The following is a 19,717-nucleotide window of genomic DNA, read 5'->3' as shown; positions in this document are numbered from 1 at the left end:
AACTGAAAGAGCTACTGGCCAGATTTGGGATTTTCAAGCTCATGTTTGAAAGGAAGAGCTGAATGCTACAACAGTTATTGGGGAGATTTGCTACGGATTTCAGCAGTTTTTTTAAATCTATTATTTCCCTGATAAACAACTATCAATAAACCTGTAATAAGCCATTAAAAATGAATGTTTGACGCTTTCACCGCTTGCAGTTTCGGCTAAGGCTGTACTGGGGCATGATACATATTTGTCAAGTGGTGTAACAGAATAATCCAGCAGGGATTAACTGGCACTTATTACCTATTGTCACATTCTAAAGCTTTTAAAAAAATTCAAGCTTACTGTGGCTTTAAAAAATCAATAGATACAAATGAATGATGAATACATATACATATACATATACATATACATATACATATACATATACATATACATATACATATACATATACATATACATATACATATACATATACATGAGCCTGTGCCTGTGACCAATTCGGAGTAGTCCAGGGTGAACCCCGCCTTTCATCTAATGACAGCTGGGATAGTTCCCAGGATGCCACGTCCCCGACTTCAGAATAAGCGGAATAGATAGTGAATGAATAAATAAATTTATAGGGCATTTTCCATCTAGTGGTATACAAATGAGGAGAGATAAGTGAAGGACATAGATGAAATAAACAGCACTTTCAAGTGTTTCGCTTGTCCTGTAGTAAGGGATACAGGGGAGGTTTTGAATTTACCCTCTGCTTGTTTTTGGACTTCTGGAAGAAACCATAGACGTAGGGAGAATGTGCAAACTCCACACAGGAAGCCCCCAGCATGTTCGAATTGAGCCAGAGACCTTCTTATGGTGAGGCAGTGCTGGTCCTACCAAATGTGGTGCTCTCGGCAAGTTTGTATATGGCACCCCCATCCATTGGCTAATTACATATGCTTTACATCAATAGATTTGCCCCTTTCCCCCCCAGAGTGAACTTATTGAACTTATTTGGTATTATCATTTGCAGTCATATTAATTGGGCATTACTTTATATTTGAATCAGAATTAATAGTAATAACTACTTTTAATTTCACTATATTAAGGCCACCGCGCCCATAGCATTTGCAATCATAGCAATCCAAATTTGGCCTCAATTGATTTCAGAATCCAGAAAAAAATGCACATTTAGTTTTATTCAAAGCAGGTTTTTGTGTAGAATTTGTGTATTAGCATTTTGTATTTTGAGCTTAAATATCGCCAGATTTTTTTCCACATTAAATTCCGTGATTTGCTTTTTTGTAAAGAAAGTGCTTTTGTCATGTTCCTATTGATTTGTTGCATCTCATCAGCCCGCTACCCATATTTGCTTTACATTAGACTCCTGGCTGATTTGCAGACCATAATTTCTGCTGCTGGTCGTCAACCACGACACGGCTGGTCTGGTGTCACCATTTTGCTCCGAGACTGGACCGATGATCCCATTGTTATTTTAGTGCATCGCTCACTGTTTTTCGTAGTCGGAGTGCTTATTGATTTTGTCAACCGAGCACTGACACTGCCACCCCCCACCGGGGCAGCTGAGATGAATCCTCCTGAGGCGAATAACAATACATTTTTATCTTAACTTCTTTACCTTTTGCTCTGATTTACCAACACAATTTGGGATTTTTCCTAAAATGAACCAAAATATCTGCTGAATATGTCTAATGCCACTTTTGAGATGTGGATGTTTTTCCTTTTCTTTATTTTTTGTTTTTTCGTTTAAAATATTTTCAGATACTTTATATCAGACACTGAGCGTCTCACGCATCTCCTCCTCAGATTGATCGGCCCAGATTTTCATTTTGGGGAATAAGAAAAATGCCAATTACATAAGTGCTTAGCTTCCCCTGACGATTTAATGAGCACAGACCAATCTGTCACTTGTTATTCTGAAGCCGCAAGATGTTTATATGCAACTGTTATTGTGAGTGCATCGGCAGGTACCTTGTTAATTTCCGGCCCATCTGGACGCCAAAAACTTCGAGCACTTCTTCCGTTGCTGTGTTTTGTGTCGTGCTGGACCTGCTCCCAACTCCCCTTCGCCTACGGCACATGTAGAGGGTGTCCTGCTGCTGCTATAAGCCGCCAGCATTATTGAATGTCTTTTGGCATGTGACAAACTGGAATGACTTGTTCACTTCCTCTGGTTAAGCCTCTGCAGTGGGCTTATGAGACAACACACTCCAGGGACACGCAACACTTTAATTTATGCAAATATTGCCAAGCCACTCAGGATGAGGTGGATACCATCATTCTATGATAATAGTCCTTGCTAGTACTGCTGGTTGCCTAGTAACTTTCAATAAATAACAGTTATACGATTTTGCGTGAAAGAATCTAAATCCTACACAAACAGCTAAAGATAAAATGAAAACAGTCATTCACAGCTGACTAGATTAGACTCATAGACCTTGAGAGATGCCTGTGAGATCCTGAACTGAGGTGTCTAGTCGAGCTAAACACACTAACGGACAAACTTTCACGCATGCACAAACACACTTTCACACACACAAAGGCACTCTATGCTCCAACTGTCAAAGCGTGGTGACATCAATACCCTGTTCAATCAAACCCAGTTGGGCTTGTGCTCACAGTGAAAAGCATGACAAGGCAAATACGAAGCCAATCAAGGCTTAAAGTGAATAGGGCGTAGCCGGGTTATCCGTTTATTTATTTATTTTCTCGGATTCTGTGTTCTGCCATCGCATCCCAAACATCCAGCTGAGAAAAAGATGCCTGCTCCCGAAATGAGCTTTCTGGCAAACTTGAATGTTGAGGCGCCTCCTGATACCAGCCTGATAACAGGTCAAAGGTATTATCCTCATGGATTGACAGGTTATTCCATGGAGGCCCAATCGCACCAGTCTATTTTCATGAAATGTCTGACACATGAGAAACATCTACCAAGCATCTGGTGTAAGGCTTGGATTCTTCTAGTGTTATGGAGTATCGGACTAAGCAAATTTAAACCTTTGTGGTTTACAGGACCTTTAAGAGGCTGTAACTCCAGCCAAAACGGACAGTAGCTTGCTAACTACATACAAAAGTATAATTTTAAATGCATCGACTAACATCATCTGTGTACTTCTGTGGTTCAACCAAGTTAAAAAATAACTGCCGCATCTAGCTAGACATTTTTTTTCCTTAGTTTGTTCGCAGTTTTCTCGCAAAGAGTCTACCTACAACCTTTCATAAGTTGTTTGTTGTTTGTTCCAATCTTAATATGTGATTTCTAGAAGTGTTTTGCTGTTTGTATGTGACCCCTGTGTGTCAAACCTCCAAACTCGGTTAGATTTTGCCACTGCATTTAGCTGATCATGGTCAAATTCCCGCTTATGCAAAATTACCTCTTGGATGTGGCAGCTGTCCCAGAAGCATTTCTTTGAATGGCAGCTGGAAAACGTCAACATCTGTTACTTCCACTAAATTGGCTGAAAGTGTTGGAAAGTGTCTGGAAGGTCTAACGGTTTGGCGTCTGTCACCTCTGGATGGCTCTTCGCCTATCGTCCCCCTACTCTTTATCTCACCTTGCAACAGTCACTGCTAAAAAAAAAAAAAGGCCTAAAAAAAATCCTTTGCCACTCTGTCCGCAGTGCCATCGTGGGCCATTGTCTCCATTGCTTTTGTGGCAATCATCCTGGTGTTGGCCTGCTGCTTCTGTGTCTGCAAAAAATGGATATTCAAGAAGAAAAACAAAAAGAAGGGCAAAGACAAGGGCAAAAACGCTATAAACATGAAGGACGTCGTTGATGGAGCCAAAACCGAGGTATGGACTTTAAGATTTTTTTTTTTGCGTAACCAGAATAAGCACAAACTTGCTAATTTGACATTCAACGCCAATGATTTTGTTTTGTTTTTTTCCCTTGCATCCAAAGTCATGCTAGAAACTAAACAATTTCCCTGAATACTGATTAGTTTGATATCTTCCAAATTCTACTACATAATTCATTGCTGATTTCATCTCTCTGATTTGTCCAATTTACAGCAACTGTCGTTTTACATTTTCACAGATGGCATGAAAACAATTTCGGTGCTGATGTGAAAGATATTTATGCTTTTTAATGGACTTACTGTTTCTATAGTGTTGCACTTTTGTGTATTCTTAATGCTTTTCACAATTTATCTGAAAGTGTGATTCAGTTTAATTACAGGAAATAACTTTTAAGCCTCTTAAATAGCTTTTTTAGCCTAGAGAGACCATTTTTTATGCTTTATTTTCCTCCTATTCCCTTGTTCCTATGACTTTGGTTTTTGTCATATGAGGACCCACTCATTTGTTGAGGAGTGTGAGTAATGTTTGTCATGTAATGAAGTAGTATCCACCCCGAGAAATGACATCAGTGAATGACAAAGCCTTTCTTTTTCCAATCGCATTTGAACAAGCTTTGGGATGGGGAGGGCAAAAAATGGACGTAGGGCTCTTAAAAAGCCGGTGGTGTGACTTAAAGGCTAACGTTTTTTTGCCGGAGTCCTCTAAGACGTTCAATCGGCAGCATAAACCTCAGCTAATCCAAAAATCCTTTTTTTACCTCCCATTTGGCTTGCTTGTTGAGAATTCATCGCTCAAGTGTTACTCATTTATTTATTAAGGCAAACTGTTGCAGGTATTTTACCAACTGGCAATGCCCTCAATCAAATTTCCGTCCGAGCCCATTTGTTAGCGGGAAAGATGTAATTTCCACTATTCAGGCCATTTTTTATTCTTACCAATCCATTTTTTTCATTCTCTCATATAGTCATTAATCAAAATAAAAGACTTGCCTTTTTTTTCTTGTTCTGTTCTTTTTTTTCTGCAAGATCAATGAATCTGCTACTTCCGAGGCGAGCGGTCATTTCTCCCGGTGTGTCCAGACTCTCTGGTGTGTTAACTCCTGTGTGTGGTTGTTTTAATTTGTGTTTCTTCCTTCTATGTCCTCCTTATCTGTGTTGTGTCTGATGACTGTTCGGGATGGTCCCTGGCGGTAGGTTCCCAATTGCTGTTGGATCTTCTTAAAGCCTGCTCCTCTGACGTTTGTTTTCCTTTCTTTTGTTTGTTTGAATTTTTTTTGTTTGTTTTTGTGGTTTTTGTTTTTCAAATAGCCTCTTGAGAAAAACTTACTTCCATTGAATATATGTAACTATGCATACAGTACATGTATATCTATTGTATATATGTGTGTACAACCTGCATACACACATATATATTTGTATGAAATGAACACTGGGTGCACCTTGACAGAGGTTGAATTACACTGACTTGTGACCGGCTGATGTCTCTGGGCCTTCTTTTGAGGCTCTATTGAGGTGGCGTGGATCCTATCTTTTTCTGCAGCAAAAACAGGACAGAAGTTGGCTATACATCTACATTTTTCCTATTTAATACCCTCAATATAATGAAATAAAAATAATTCCATTGGGATACCACTGGAAAAAGATGGAAACTGAGCAGCTCAGCCGGAAGTTTCAAAACCAGTCAGTGTCGTTTGGCCTTTTACTTATTTATTTTTTTGCTTTCACACAAGCAAATCGACCAATAAAGGGCAGGTCCAAGCATACATAACCAACCCTTTTGACCAAACACTTAACTCCACCCAGCACTGGCATGATGCTTCGAGCTTCCATTAGCGTAGTGGGGGGGGGTTGGTTGCCATCAGAGTTTCAGGATTACGATGAAGACGTGGTCGTATGTTTGAGGGTTGAAGCTAAACTCTAGAATACACACACACAAACTCACAAACGCGCACTCACAAACACACACACACACACACAGACACACACACACACACACACACACACACACACACACACACACACACATATACACACAAGCACACACACTCGCACACACATGCACACACACAAAAGCACCGGTTTGTGCGACAGAGAATGCTCTGCATGCCTAGAGAACGAGAAATGACTTCGTTGAAGGCAACTTTTAATGCTGAATGAACCTAAACAAGCTAGTCTCCTTGGCTCTTAAATCGCATGTGTGACACCACTATCCCGCCATGACACCCTTCCTCACCCCCCCCACCCCCCCACCCCTGCCACCACCCACCTGCTGCCTCAGATCTCACCTACTAGCCAGACTTGCAAATTTAGAAGGACAAAAAAGGGCAACTCCTTTTCCCACTCTTCCGGAAACTTCCTGATTTGGTTTATTTTTGGTTTGCCAGTAACTTGATCTGCCTAAAGTAATAGCAAGGGAGTTGTCTCACCGTACTTCTGTACTTTTTTCTAGAAACATCTCTGTCTTTCTTTCTGCCCTCTCAACCCCCCACCCCTCCCTCTCCTCTCTAGTGCCTGCCCATTGGCGCCACCCCTTTTCTCTCTGCCCCTCTTAGACTGAAATACCCAGAGACTGATAAAGGCGCCATAAGGGGGGAACCAGGCACTGGGAATTTGTGCATCGCAGAGCATGTCCTGGTGTTAAATGCTATGGTGTTTTAGTGCTTGCTCCCCCCTTCCGTCCCGTTTTTACCCTCCTACCCCTCATAAACGAGTGGCAGCTTTTACAGGAGTAGGTCCGCTGGCAAGACCTGGGCGGGGGACAGCCGGCTGGGGTGCCGGTGCTGCCGACGAACGGGGCGACTCTGACTCTTGGTGGATGTCTCCTTCAGGCCTTGAAGGATGAGGAGGATGCGGAGACAGGGCTGACCGAGATGGAAAAAGAGGCTGAGCCCAAGGAGGACCAGAAACTGGGCAAATTACAGTACTCCCTGGATTACAATTTCACAGAGAATACGGTAAGGAATGTCAAAATCCACCTGCACTGCATGTGGTTGTCGCTCCGGCCTTGTAAGTATGGCTACACTCAGCCCCTGAGGTGGTCCATCTTACCATCTCCTTGGCTCTGACTCAATCTCGATGTTTTGCACAACAGCCTCCTTTCGCTTGCATTTGCCGCTGCTGTAAATATAGTTTGGTAACTACGCTAAAACTTTGTTGTTCTGAGACTGAAAGATATGCTAATGGAAATAGTAAACCTCTTTGATTGCTTCTTTCTACTTGACTGGAGCCAACCTCCATAGATGTCCATCTGTTTAATATTTTTAATTTTTTATTTTTATATTATTTTGTTCCATTGACTGCCTACTAAAAAGCGGAGGAAGCACATCAACTGCCTGGCGGCAGATGCTGTGTGACAGATAATGGATTCGGTTTATGAACACGCCGCCATGCCCTCCCTCCGTCTTGAACACAACTGACAACCGGGAATTAAACGACAAATTAAGCGACACTCGACGTTCACACACATGCACACTGAGAGGGGTGCATCATAGTTTATCTGTATCCATATTCAATTTATCCATAGTTTTAGCCCTTAACTGCTCTAGAAATATACTTTGCAATGGTAATAAGCAACAGTAAAAATGTAAAGGCTCACGAAAATGCCTTGTCTCAGTTCCCCTTTTCTTGTGAATGGTGAGGAGTATCTGCTCCACCGTTTAGACACATCCACTCATCAAACTTGGCAGACATGCGAGTGACTACAGGAATTCAGAGTAGACAATAAATGAATTAATGAATTGTTTGGTGATTATTTCACTGTGTCCTGCCATTATTTTTTACACTTTGATGTAAAACAAATTTCCGAAATATTTTTCATTACTATTATTAAAGTTACTAATATCAGTAATAGTAGTAGTTGTTGTAGTAGAAGTACTAGTGGTAGAATAATATCCATATTACTGAGTGTGGGTCCATCACAGGTGGAGCTCCACAATCTACTGTTCACAATGACATTCCCTGGTGTTTATGGTCATTGAAGTAGTTGTGTCTTGTGAAGATCAGGTGAACAAATAATGTGTAACCACAGTTTTGATGGCCACGTCACTGGCTCTATTAACAGCCCCTTTAAATGTTCTTCGTCACAGATTTGGAATTTGCAGTCCCTCGCAGCCCCTCCGGGTGAATTTGAGATGAGGCCACGGTTCAAAGAGGAACTATGGAGCCCGTAATGACATAATGAATATTCAGCCAATACTCTTGTTTTCTTTATTCAAGGCAAAATGACTATATGATTAATACAACTCTTATCAAATGAAATATATGGATACAATGTGACATGTATCCCATTTCAGGGAGTTTTTCTGTTACATTTGCGGGGGTAGACAGGGCCCCTGATTAATAACCTCCACACAAAGCGGAGCCAATGTGTAATTAATAGATGACGGTTTCATGGTTTGTGGCAGCGGCAAATACATGGTTGTTTACGACTGGCCGAGCTAAAACAGGAGGTGGCGGCAGTCAGTGGGCAGGCCAAGGGAAGGCATTCATCAAACCACCAACTTCAGTTGGCTGACGCATTCAGTCCAGAGGCAAAGCGGCCTTCAGAAAATGTTTTTAAATCCACTGGCTTTCAGAGCCAGGCAATCAATGGGACGACCGCAGAGCCACTCAAGGAGAACTGACACAAGTGATTGGTCGGAAACCTCAGCCGCAGGTCCTGTTACTCCATCTAAGAAATTATGTTTGCACTGCTGAAGGGGGAAGAGTCTGGCGATATTTAGATTCCAGTCTGATATACTGTGATGTTCGCTTGCAAAGGAAATGCAAAACCCACGACTTGTATAGATCATGCATTTCCGTGTAATTTTCAGGTAATTTCAGCAAATGTCTTGTGTGATATTTCACACAGTTTATTTTTTTCCATGAGGAGGCTTTCAGATTGTTGCGAAGTGCTTTTCTGGTGCCTTTTGTTTGATAGAAATTTGTTTGATGGAAAAGCCTGCTTATCAATTTTTGCTTAATCTTATTTACTCACCAATTCAATCATGACCTCATTATATAATTTTGAAAATGATTAAATATCATGCCGTGATTCTTATCCGGAAAAAAATAGCAAGGTGTGTTTACTAACCATCTCTGCTTTGCGCCTTGAGAATCATCTTTAAGTTGAAGAAGGGAAATGTCATAATCAGCATCTCGGGCATGAAAAGCTTTCTGATTTCTGATGGTGTACGCAGCTGGTACTCGCCATTTTTGCACTTTTTGATTAAACAGATTTTATTTGCTCTGAATAAAGTGGTTTGTAGGGTCACTCATGTCTATCCAAGGGAGGCAGCAGAACCAGTTAGCAAAGAAAAAAAAAACTTTATGTAATCACCTGGTGAAGCTGGGATGTTCAGCAGTTGCAAAACAAACGAAACAAAGTTTGACAATACAACTCGTGAGTTATGTAAAAGAAATAAAGCACAACGATAGGAGTCTATAACTGCTTTCGGACAGAAAAGTTCTGAGAAATCATTTCTAAGTCTTGTCCAGCTCAAATTTTGTTTCAGGAACCCCCATCCTCCTGGGGAACCTTTTACTTTTGCAATTGCACAGGCAGTAAGGTAGGGATGTTTACACCTGCAATGGTATGCTTAAAAACAAAACCAGAACTAAGAAGAGAACATCATTGACAACATCACAAGCAAAGCTGCAACAAAATTTATTTTCAGAATGGCAGTGGTGTTTTTATTTTTCCTATGCACTTCTTTCTTTTGTGAAAAACCCCACCTTTAGCCAACTACATACTTATTTTGTCTAAAATGTTTATGTCCCGCAATGAGCCCTGTGGTGTTAAAGGACCAAAGGAGCTTTGAACTCTTTGTTGGTCCAATTCTCGCTGGTTTGTCCAGGTTGTCATAGGAAAAGTGCTGACAAATTCCCACAATGTTTTTTAAAAATGGCACAAGAAGTATCTAATAATGGTCGTGGCTTGAAGGTTCTACCAATAACCACACACCTAAGTATAACAGCAAAAATGGTTCTAGGAACTGAATTTTCAGTTCCTGTGTTGTCCGAATGCACAAAAATCACAGCCTAGTGCCTCAAAAAGCTAAAGTGCAAAAGTAACTTAAAAAGAGGAGTCCTTCAGCGGGAGCTGTCTCTAATGGCCTGCAGGGGGTGAGTCTTCTGTTTGCTAACAATGATCTTGTGTCAAGTCTTTCACATCCTTTTCAAGTACTTGCAACCATGACCTCCACAAACACAGCACCCCCTGGTGGGATGACAACTTCTGGCATAGTACTGGTGAAATGGGGGCCTGTGACAATGAGCAAAGTGATGGATCTAAGTTGGGCACCTTTGACTTTTTCAGTAACATTTCTGTTGTCGACAGCGGGCTGTGAATGTACCAAACTGTACCTGATTGCCATAACAACATTTTGCCTGCCATGAGGTCCTTGAGATTTTTGATTGTCTACATACTCAGAGCAAAATGGACCTGGGCTGAGTCAGAAAGTGTAGTGCTACCGTTCTCATACAAATACAGAAAAACCTTGGCTTACAAATGCCCCTAATCACGAACAAATCGGGCAACAAGTTTTCGATCAAATTTCGGATCAAGCAGGGAACAAGCCTCAGTACAAGATCACACAAACAAATTCACCTGCTTTTCGCCATGTGACATTGTAGCACAGCGACAGTTGTGCGGGGTATTTTTTCAGTAAGTTAGCCCTCATTATGGCTTCCAGAAAAGTTAAGAGTGCTAGTGCTAGTGGTGTTAAGAAGAATTAAAGTCAGTCAGAGGAAAGGACATATTAGCTAAACGGGAGCATGGTGTTTGTGTTACAGATCTCGCCAAGCACTACGTTATGGCTGAGTCCAACCATCTGCACAATCCTGTAGCTAAAGGGGTGACTACATTAATAAAGGAATGGTCTCAAGTCTTTGAAGAAGTAGAAAAGTTAATACTGATTTGGATGAATGAAAGACAGCTTGCTGGAGATAGCGTTAGCAAGGATCACAGATGAAAAAGACTTTACTTTTCACGCTGATTCACTGAAGGAAACGCTGACTACAAGTGCTGGCAAGAAGAGAACAACAGAAAAACAGTAATAATCAAGCTTATCTTTGTTTCCTTTTTGTATTTTTGCCACAAATAAACAGTTTCAAAAGAGTACAGTATGTTTTGGAGCCTGGAGGATGGATAGATGGGATTTACATTGATTTCAATTGGAAAAATTCTCAAAGAACAAATTAGATTCTTAAGCCAAGGTTCTACTGCATACTCAGATGTGGAGAAAAATAAATTGTGATCCTCAAATCATCATACTGAAACACTTGAACTCCAGACTTGGTAAAAATCAAAGTAAACTCCAGTGCTATAACAATTTACCAAGTCCTTCTACCGGCTACTTTTCTCATGGTGGTGTCAGGGTGGAGCCAACCATACAGCTGGGTCATATATAAAGCTATTGCCATGTTTATTTTCCCCAAGTGACCTGGTTTTCTGTATGTTCCTCTGGAGCTCTGCAGATGAATTGTCTTGTTTTGGTTCAATTGCAAATGCCAAGGAGGTTATAAAGCCTGTCAGAAGTCAGGTCTGTAAAGTAACACCAATTTGTCTCAAAAAGAAAGAAAAAAGGGAATGACGGCTCCACTCTAAGGTCTCGTTCCGAAGGCAATCCAGGTCACAAGGCAGCTGTAAAATGATAGCTAGCAAAGCTATGCCACCCTTAAAGATAAAAAGGCCAGGGTTTTTTTTATTATTATTTTTATCATTCTTGTTGTTCATTTCTGTATTTTGTGCATGTATGTCAAGATGGTCGGGCAGGATACTCTGGAGAGGATCCAGATTAACGCCACAACATAACTGGGATAAGTCCAATCTTTGTTTCTGTTTGTTAGCTACCGCTACTAGTATCTGCCCCCCCCCACACCCTCTTAACAAAGCTGATGGCCCTTCTTTTATGAACTAATGAGACCTGGGAAGTCACACGGGAAGCGGAGAGTGGTGGCGGCATGTCTGGAAAGTATTCGGCAAAATGAAGCCCAAAGAGACCCTTCACCACATAAGGAGGAGAATTACAACGCCATTCATACTTTCAACACTATTAGCAGTATGCTGCTTGTCCAGAGGCATGTGTTGTGGGTGTTCAGTCAGAATTTAAGAAATTTGTCTCATTACTAAATAGAGGCAGGATACCATAATCCCTATCCTTTTTTAATTTTTATAACTATAATTATTTATTTAAGACACTAAGAATCTGTAGGAAATATTCAGCAAGTATTGTAGGTGTGTGTGTGTGTGTGTGTGTGTGTGTGTGTGTGTGTGTGTGTGTGTGTGCAGTCGTATTTGTGGTGTTCTGGGACTAAGCAGTTCAAGATAAGCTTCCAATAGCTGATTCACTATCTTTTTGCCATTCAATTCGACTGCTGCTCACTGGACTGAGGAGAAGCACAAACAGAGGAGTTAGTGAGCAGCCTCAGCAGTGATGAGGCTGGGCCAGGAACACACACAACAAACACACACACACACACACAACCACACATACACATACACACACACACACACACACACACACACACACACACACACACACAGGAAACATACACACACGTAGATACACAGTCTGCTTCTTTGTAATCTGAAACGTGTGAACACAGCTGTCTCGCTGTTTTATAGTCTAAATATATCATCTATTTTCAACACCTAAAATAAGCAATTGTATAATTATGATTAGAATAACAATAAGAAAGATAGAATGAGAAATCTTCTTCCTCTCCTTTCGGCTTTTCCTTTGAGGGGTCGCCACAGCAAATCAACCTTCCCCATCTAATCCTATTCTCTGTATCCTCCTCTCTCACACCAACAACCTTAATATCCCCTCTCACTACGTCCATAAATCTTCTCCTTGGTCTCCCTTCTCTGTCTGAACCATCTCAGTCTGGCTTCTCTGACCTTCTGTCCAAAATATCTAACATGAGCCGTCCCGCAGATGGAATCTTTCCTGATCCTGTCTATCCTGGTCACTCCCAAAGAGAAGCTCAGCATTTTCATCTCTGCTACCTCTAGCTCTGCCTTCTTTCTTTTTGTCATTGGAACTGTTTTTAGGCTGTACAGCATTGGTGGTCTCACCACTGTCTTGTACACCTTTCTTTTCATTCTGGCTGATAATCTTCTATCGCATAGTACCCCCTACACTTTTCTCCATTCATCCCAACCTCCTTGAATCCGTCTCTTCACCTCTTCAAAATTCTCCATTGGTCTGGACTGTTTACCCCAAGTACCTGAAATCCTCCAACTTCTTGATCTCCACTCCCTGTTGCCTCACCATTGCACCGGAGTTCCTGTCATTCACACACATATACTCTGTCTTGCTGGGACTAACTTTCGTTCCTCTCCTTTCCAGTGCGTACCTCCACCTCTCTAGATTTTCCTCAGCATGTCCTCTGTTCTCACTCCAGATCACAATGTCATTTACAGACATCATAATCCATGGAGATTCCTGTCTAACCTCATCTGTCAGCCTGTCTATCTCTACTGCAAACAAGATGGGGCTCAGAGCTGATCCCTGATGCAGTCCCACCTCCACCTTGACCTTCTCTGTTACCCCTACAGCACAGCTCACAAATGTCTCACAGCTAGCATACATGTCCTGCACCAGTCTAACATAATTCTCTGCCATTCCGATTTCATCATACAATGCCAGAGCTCCTCTCTTGGAACCCTGTCATATGCTTTTTTTAGGTCTACAAAAACACAATACAGCTCCCTCTGGCCTTCTCTGTACTTCTCTATTAGCATTCTCAACGCAAGTATCTCAACTTTAGCACTCTTTCTAGGCATGAAGCCATACTGCTGTTCACAAATGCTTACGTCTGCTCTCAGTCTAGTTTCCACTACTCTTTCCCATAACTTTATTGTATGGCTCTTCAACTTTATCCCTCTATAGCAGGGGTGTCAAACTCAAATTCACAGAGGGCCAAAATTAAAAAAAAGAACATTGTCGAGGGCCAGACCATTTTTTTTTTATTAATTTATTTATGTTTTTATTATCTTTAAGATACAGTAAACTACTGTATTAACCATCCTAATATATTACAATTGAATTTTTGCTTAAATACTGAAACCAGAACAGGTTTAAGAAAATAATAAAAACAAAAACTGAAAAAAATATCAGGCTTCTATATCTTTAACTTTATTCATTTTAATTGTAACCTAAATCTTTTCATCACAGACCATCAAGGCCAACACCTAAAAAAAAATATATCTCTTTCAACTTTGAACAGACCATCCCATCAGTAAATAAAATAATATTTATCCATAAATTGTTAAAACTGACAAGAAGGACTGGTATAATACTGGTGAAATAATAATCATAATTAAATAATAAAAAATTAAAAACGGCCACACAAAATGCCGACACTTCGAGCCCCGAGTATCGCCAATGCCGCGGCATTTTCGGCAATCAACACAGACAGTTCCGGTACTCGTATTTTTAAGACACAAACGAAAAGTGTTGCGGACGGCAGTGCCCCTTCTATCGCTTAGCAGCAGCTAAGCTTAGCTTCCTGCTCCACATCGGGAACTCCCGCCCCCAGCACTGGCTGCTCTCCTATCGGCCGCGCGTAGATGTTGTCATAGCGTTTTGACGCTCGAATTAAAAATGTTTTAAATCGGGCGTCAAGCGTCAAGGCGTCAAACGCCTCCCTTGCGCGACGCTCTGCGCCTCAGCGCGGACTTGCGCTCTGTCGCTGACGTCGCACATACACAATGAATGGCTGCGCTGACGCCACCCAGCGCTTGACGCGTTCAATGTGTAGGCTCCTTTAGCGGTACGTGCGCTGTATAACGGGCCGGCGGGCCAGATGTAATACATATTTGAAATCATCTCAATATAATTGTAGTGCGGGCCAAAATTGGCCCGCGGGCCTGAGTTTGACATGTCTGCTCTATAGTTTCTGCAATTCTGCACATACCCCTTATTTCTACAAATTGGCACCATCACACTTTGTCTCCATTCTTCAGGCATCTTCTCACTCTCTAAGATCCTGTTGAATAAACTAGTCAGAAAGTCTACGGCTGCCTCTCCTGGATACCTCCCACCACCACAGGTAAATCATCAGGACCAACTGCTTTTCCATCTTCTTCCTCTTCAATGCCTTCCTCACTTCTCTTTTACTAATCTCTGCAACATTGTCGTCTAGAATAGTCACCTCTTCTACCTTTGCTTCTCTTTCATTTCCCACATTCCCCAGCTCTTCAAAGTACTCTTTCCATTTCCCCATTACTCTTCTAGCATCTGTCAATACATTTCCGTCTCTATCCTTAATCACCCGGACCTGTTGTATATCCTTTCCTTCACTATTTCTCTGTTTCGCAACCCTGTACAGATCTTTCTCTCCCTCCTTACTGTCCAACCGAGCATACAAGTCATTGTGCGCCCTTTGTTTTGCCTTTGCTACCTCTATCTTTGCCTTATGTTGTATCTCCCTGTACTCCTGTCTGTTCTCTTCAGTCCTCTGTGTCCCACATTTCCTTGTTAACCGCTTTCTCTGTATATAGTCCTGCACTTTCCTATTCCACCACCAAGTCTCATTATCTATTTTTCTTCCAGATGACACACCAAGTACTCTTCTACCTGTCTCCCTGATGACACTAGCTGTAGTTATCCAGTCATCTGGAAGCTCACCCTTACCACCCAGACGCTTTCTCAACTCTTCCCTAAAACCCAGACAACACTCCTCCCTTTTCAGCTTCCACCGCTGCCATTGCCTGCACCAACATGCCCATTGAAGTCTGCACCAATTACCACTCTCTTATCTCTGGGGATATTCTGCATCACTTCATCTAGCTCATTCCAGAACTTCTTCTTCTCCTCAAACTCACATCCCACCTGCAGGGCATAGCCACTAACAACATTGAGCATCACACCTTCAATTCCAGTTTCAGACTCATAAGTCTACCTGACATTCTTTTCACCCCCAGAAAATTCCTAACAAACACCTTCAAGATAATTCCTACACCCTTTCTCTTCTTGTCAGTACCATGATAGTACAACTCAAAGTCTGCTCCTAAGGTTCTAGCTTTATTACCTTTCCACCTGGTCTCCACACAGCATATCCACTTTCCTTCTCTGCATCATGTCGACCAACTCTCTACCCTTTCCTGTCATAGTCCCAATATTAAACGTCCCCCCTCTTGGTCCCAGACTCTTGCCTTTTCTCTTCTCTCTCTGCTTCTGAACACACTTTCCTCCTCTCCTTCTTTGACCTACAGTAGCCCAGCCCTTCATGACGCAACCCTCTGCCTTTATTCGGGCTTGGGAACAGCTCAGGGAGACACTGGCCCATGTTCCCGAAAGGCTGGCTCAGGGAGAAACCGGCCTGTATTCCCGTGCTGCCCTGAGGCTGCATTACACACACACATATATATGTATTCATCTATTTATTTATTTATGTATTTACTTTTTCCAAGCTGCACTTCTGTCACAGGTCATAAGTGGGATCAGTGAGTCAGAATACATAATTACAGAATACATAAATCTTATTGTTAGAACATATAGTTAAAAATTGTAAATACTTGTACAATTTGCATGCTAAAATAAGAAATATCTGTCTGTAATGTGATCAATAGCTGTAATGCGATTTCTGCAGGGTGACTCAATGTGACGACTTTGTCATCGATTACAGTCTTGCAAGTGTGTGTTGCTACGTGTGTGTGTTTGCGATCCGTTGTATGTTTTCACCATGGAAGTACAAATACTAACATACATGCAACATCAGTTGAACAGGAGCTGGGGCTTCGGATGCACGGTTACGTCAGGGGCCCCCCACCTCCCCCGCAGCTGCCCTGGAGGCATACATAATGTCATTAATTGAGTTAAATGTGAATGCGAGGAGGCACAGAGAGGCAGATTTTCAAAGCACAAGCATCAATTGGTGCATGACAAACCAGAAACAGCATCGGATGAGGGGGTTTGGCAGATGAGCTTTTAACAGAGTTTGTACCGATCTGGGCCAGCCGCTTCTCCTGTTTCCAGCTGCCTCCTGACCGCAGACGGCCATTTTGGTTGAAATGATCTGCTGGCTAGCCAGGTGTGGTTTAAAAACCACAAACAGAAAGACATCCGGAGCCGGCGACGTCTAACTTCTTGTTTTACAAGTGTTTATTCTCTTGTGGAGTGAATTGGCAGGAAAGAAAACTCATAAAGAATTTGGATATCACTATTTAAAAAAATGCAAAGAAAAGAATGAAAAGTGATTAAAAATCAGCCTAGAGTCCACGTTTCACTCCATCGCTGTTCATCTGCCATTTTCGTTCATCTGACACTGTCTTTGCTGGTTAATGACCATCACCCCAGACAGCTGCACAGCGCCACAGCTTTATTGTCCGGTTCTGCCTTCAACGACCAGCAGTGCATCTCTAGAGACCGGCGAGCAACAGCGCTGATTTGGAGGTCAATCTCTCCTCCATCGCTCCGCCAGGGCCTGACCTTTTTGACCTCTTTGACCTCTCTGACCTCTATGTGGCCGCCAGGATCCAGTAACACACGTCAACAACTGAAAACACGCATTTAAGCAAAAACATCAGGGGAAGGGGAATTGGCCGAACGTCCAGTATAATAATAACCTCTCAAATTCATAATTAAAATATTAGTACTGTTCTTTCAAACTACAATTTGTGGGGATTCTTTTAGTTGTTCAATATTGTTGACTATTGGTAACAATGAATGGTATGATTATAACGATTATAGGAAAACAGTAGTGGGATTTTCATTTTTTAAACATTTAAATATCTTTTTAATATATCTGACCTGGTCAGCATTTTTTCTGCGGTCCCATTTATTTTAAAAGATAAGGGACATTTGTATTTAAATCATTGTTTTCTTCTGTTCTGCCTGCAGAACGCAAAATCAATACCACACTCGGCCCACAGGGGGGGACAGAAACAAAAAAATAGATATGACTCCACAGGTCTTTTAATCAATTACCTAATTAATCAGTTAAAACTGTAGGAAATCCACCTATCCATCCATCCATCCATCCATCCATCCATCCATCCATCCATGCGTCTTCTCCTGCTTATTCGGAGTCGGGTTGCAGGGGCAGCTGCCTGAGCAGTGAGGCCCAGACCTCCCTCTCCCCCGCCACATGGTCCACCTCCTTATGTGGGACCTTGCATGCTGCTTGGCCAGGCGGTACCTGTCAGCTGCCTCTGGAGCCCCACAGGCCACAAAGGCCTGATAGGATTCCTTCTTCAGTATCATGGCATCCCCCACGGCCAGAGTCCACCAGTGGGTTCGAAAGTTGCCACCCCGACAGGCGCTGACCACCTTATGACCGCAGCTCCAATCTGCCGCCTTGACAATGGAAGCATGGAACAAGGCCCATTCGGACTCAACGTCCGGATGTGGTTGCAGTTCTGCCGGAGGTGGGAGTTGAAACTCCTTCTGACAGGGGACTCTGCTAGACATTCCAAGCAGACCCTAACATTACATATGGGTCTGTCAGGTCTGACCGGCATTCTTCCCAACCATCACGTGGTAATCAGTTGACAGCTCTGCTCCCCTCTTCACCCGAGTCTCCAGGACATATGGCCGGAAGTCCGACGATACGATCACAAAGTCAATCAAAGAAATGTAGCCCATGGTGTGCTGGTGCCAAGTGCCCATATGAATACCTTTATGCCTGAACATGGTTTTCATTATGGACAATCTGTGACAAGCACAGAAGTCCAATAACAAAACGCCACTCGGGTTCAGATCGGGGGGGCCGTTCCTCCCCTTCCAAGTCGCACTGTTGTTTCCCATGTGACCGTTGAAGTCTCACAGCATAATGAAGGAGTACCCTGTAGGAGCATTGTAGGAGCAGCCCCTCTAGAGACTCCAAGAAGAGTGGGTAAACTGAACTGTTGTTGGGTGCATAGCCAGAAAAAACAGCCAGAACCCGTAGCCTGACCTGAAGGCAAGGGAGGGGACCCTCTCATCCATCGGGTTGAACCCAAATGTGTAGGCCCTGGGGGGGGGCATCAATATGCCCACACCTTTCAACGGGGGCAACTCCAGAATAAAAAAGAGTCCAGCCCTCTCAAGAGGCATGGTTCCAGACCCCACACTGTGTGTCGCGGTGAGTCCGACTCTATCTAGTTGGAATCTCTCAGCCCCACGCACTAGCTCAGGCTCTTTTCCCCGCCAAAGAGGTGACATTCTATGTCCCAAGAGCCAGAGTCTGCAGCCGATCAGCAAAGGTCCCCCACTCCAGCTACCACCTGGATACCTTGGACCCGCAAACCCCTCCACCACAGTAAGGTGGCAGCTCACAGAGGTGGCTGTAGGAAATGCAAAATAATTTAAAAAAAGCTCTACAATAAAAGTTATATTGTTTTAAAGTATTCAAAGTATTTAAAATTGTCAAGAAAATATCAAAGTATTGATACTGAATTGTAATTGAATTAAGTACTAAGTATTAAGAATTAAAAATATATAAGCATAGTATTTAGTATTGTGTGGTTTACAGTTTCATTTAAAACTACTCTCAAATTATGTTTTTAACATAATATAACCTTATTCAAATTAAAAAAAAATGTATTTGCCCCCTGGAGGCAATTATTAGTTATTTATATTTTGTTCAGACTCCTCACATTGTCTTGACAAATATGAACACGAGGAGGCTTTACCAACATCCACCCTGGAAAGTGAATGCACTGTTTGTCCAGGAGCGCCGCCGCCAATTCAGACGTACAAGATTCGGGCTGGGTTGAGACTGGGCTGCAGATAAACTCTCCTGGAAAAATCTAACGAAAGATCTTCTCTCTCCCACAGCTCATAGTTGGGATCATCCAGGCAGCAGAGCTTCCTGCCATGGACATGGGCGGCACGTCTGACCCCTACGTCAAGGTGTACCTTCTGCCCGATAAAAAGAAGAAGTTCGAAACCAAAGTCCACAGAAAGACCCTCAATCCTGTCTTCAATGAGCAGTTCACCTTCAAGGTACCCCCCTCCATACA

At 42.4% G+C, this 19,717-nt stretch overlaps 1 protein-coding gene and 1 long non-coding RNA gene across 4 annotated transcripts in view; both read left to right on the top strand.

The window, feature by feature from the left end:
* syt1a (synaptotagmin Ia) overlaps positions 1 to 19,717 on the top strand; it is a 237,515-nt gene that overhangs the window by 186,520 nt on the left and 31,278 nt on the right. For 2 of the 3 annotated variants that reach the window (XM_086146649.1, XM_086146648.1), the window contains 3 exons: positions 3,609 to 3,781; positions 6,615 to 6,740; positions 19,533 to 19,700. In XM_086146649.1, the coding sequence (XP_086002775.1) occupies positions 3,609 to 3,781; positions 6,615 to 6,740; positions 19,533 to 19,700 (467 nt within the window). The remainder of the gene's footprint in view (positions 1 to 3,608; positions 3,782 to 6,614; positions 6,741 to 19,532; positions 19,701 to 19,717) is intronic. The other variant, XM_086146650.1, reaches the window with a different exon arrangement.
* On the top strand, positions 14,671 to 15,899 carry LOC147233972 (uncharacterized). The gene is made up of 2 exons (XR_015106149.1): positions 14,671 to 14,823; positions 15,327 to 15,899. It is a non-coding gene; the product is annotated as an uncharacterized LOC147233972 (long non-coding RNA).

The sequence above is a fragment of the Fistularia commersonii genome, chromosome 5 (genome assembly GCF_037954325.1).
Source record: "Fistularia commersonii isolate RoL2024-O1a breed Wild chromosome 5, RoL_Fcom_v1.0, whole genome shotgun sequence".
NCBI lineage: Eukaryota > Metazoa > Chordata > Actinopteri > Syngnathiformes > Fistulariidae > Fistularia > Fistularia commersonii.
The sequence above is the reverse complement of the archived record's forward strand: the minus strand, read 5'-3'. Positions and strand labels throughout refer to the sequence as shown.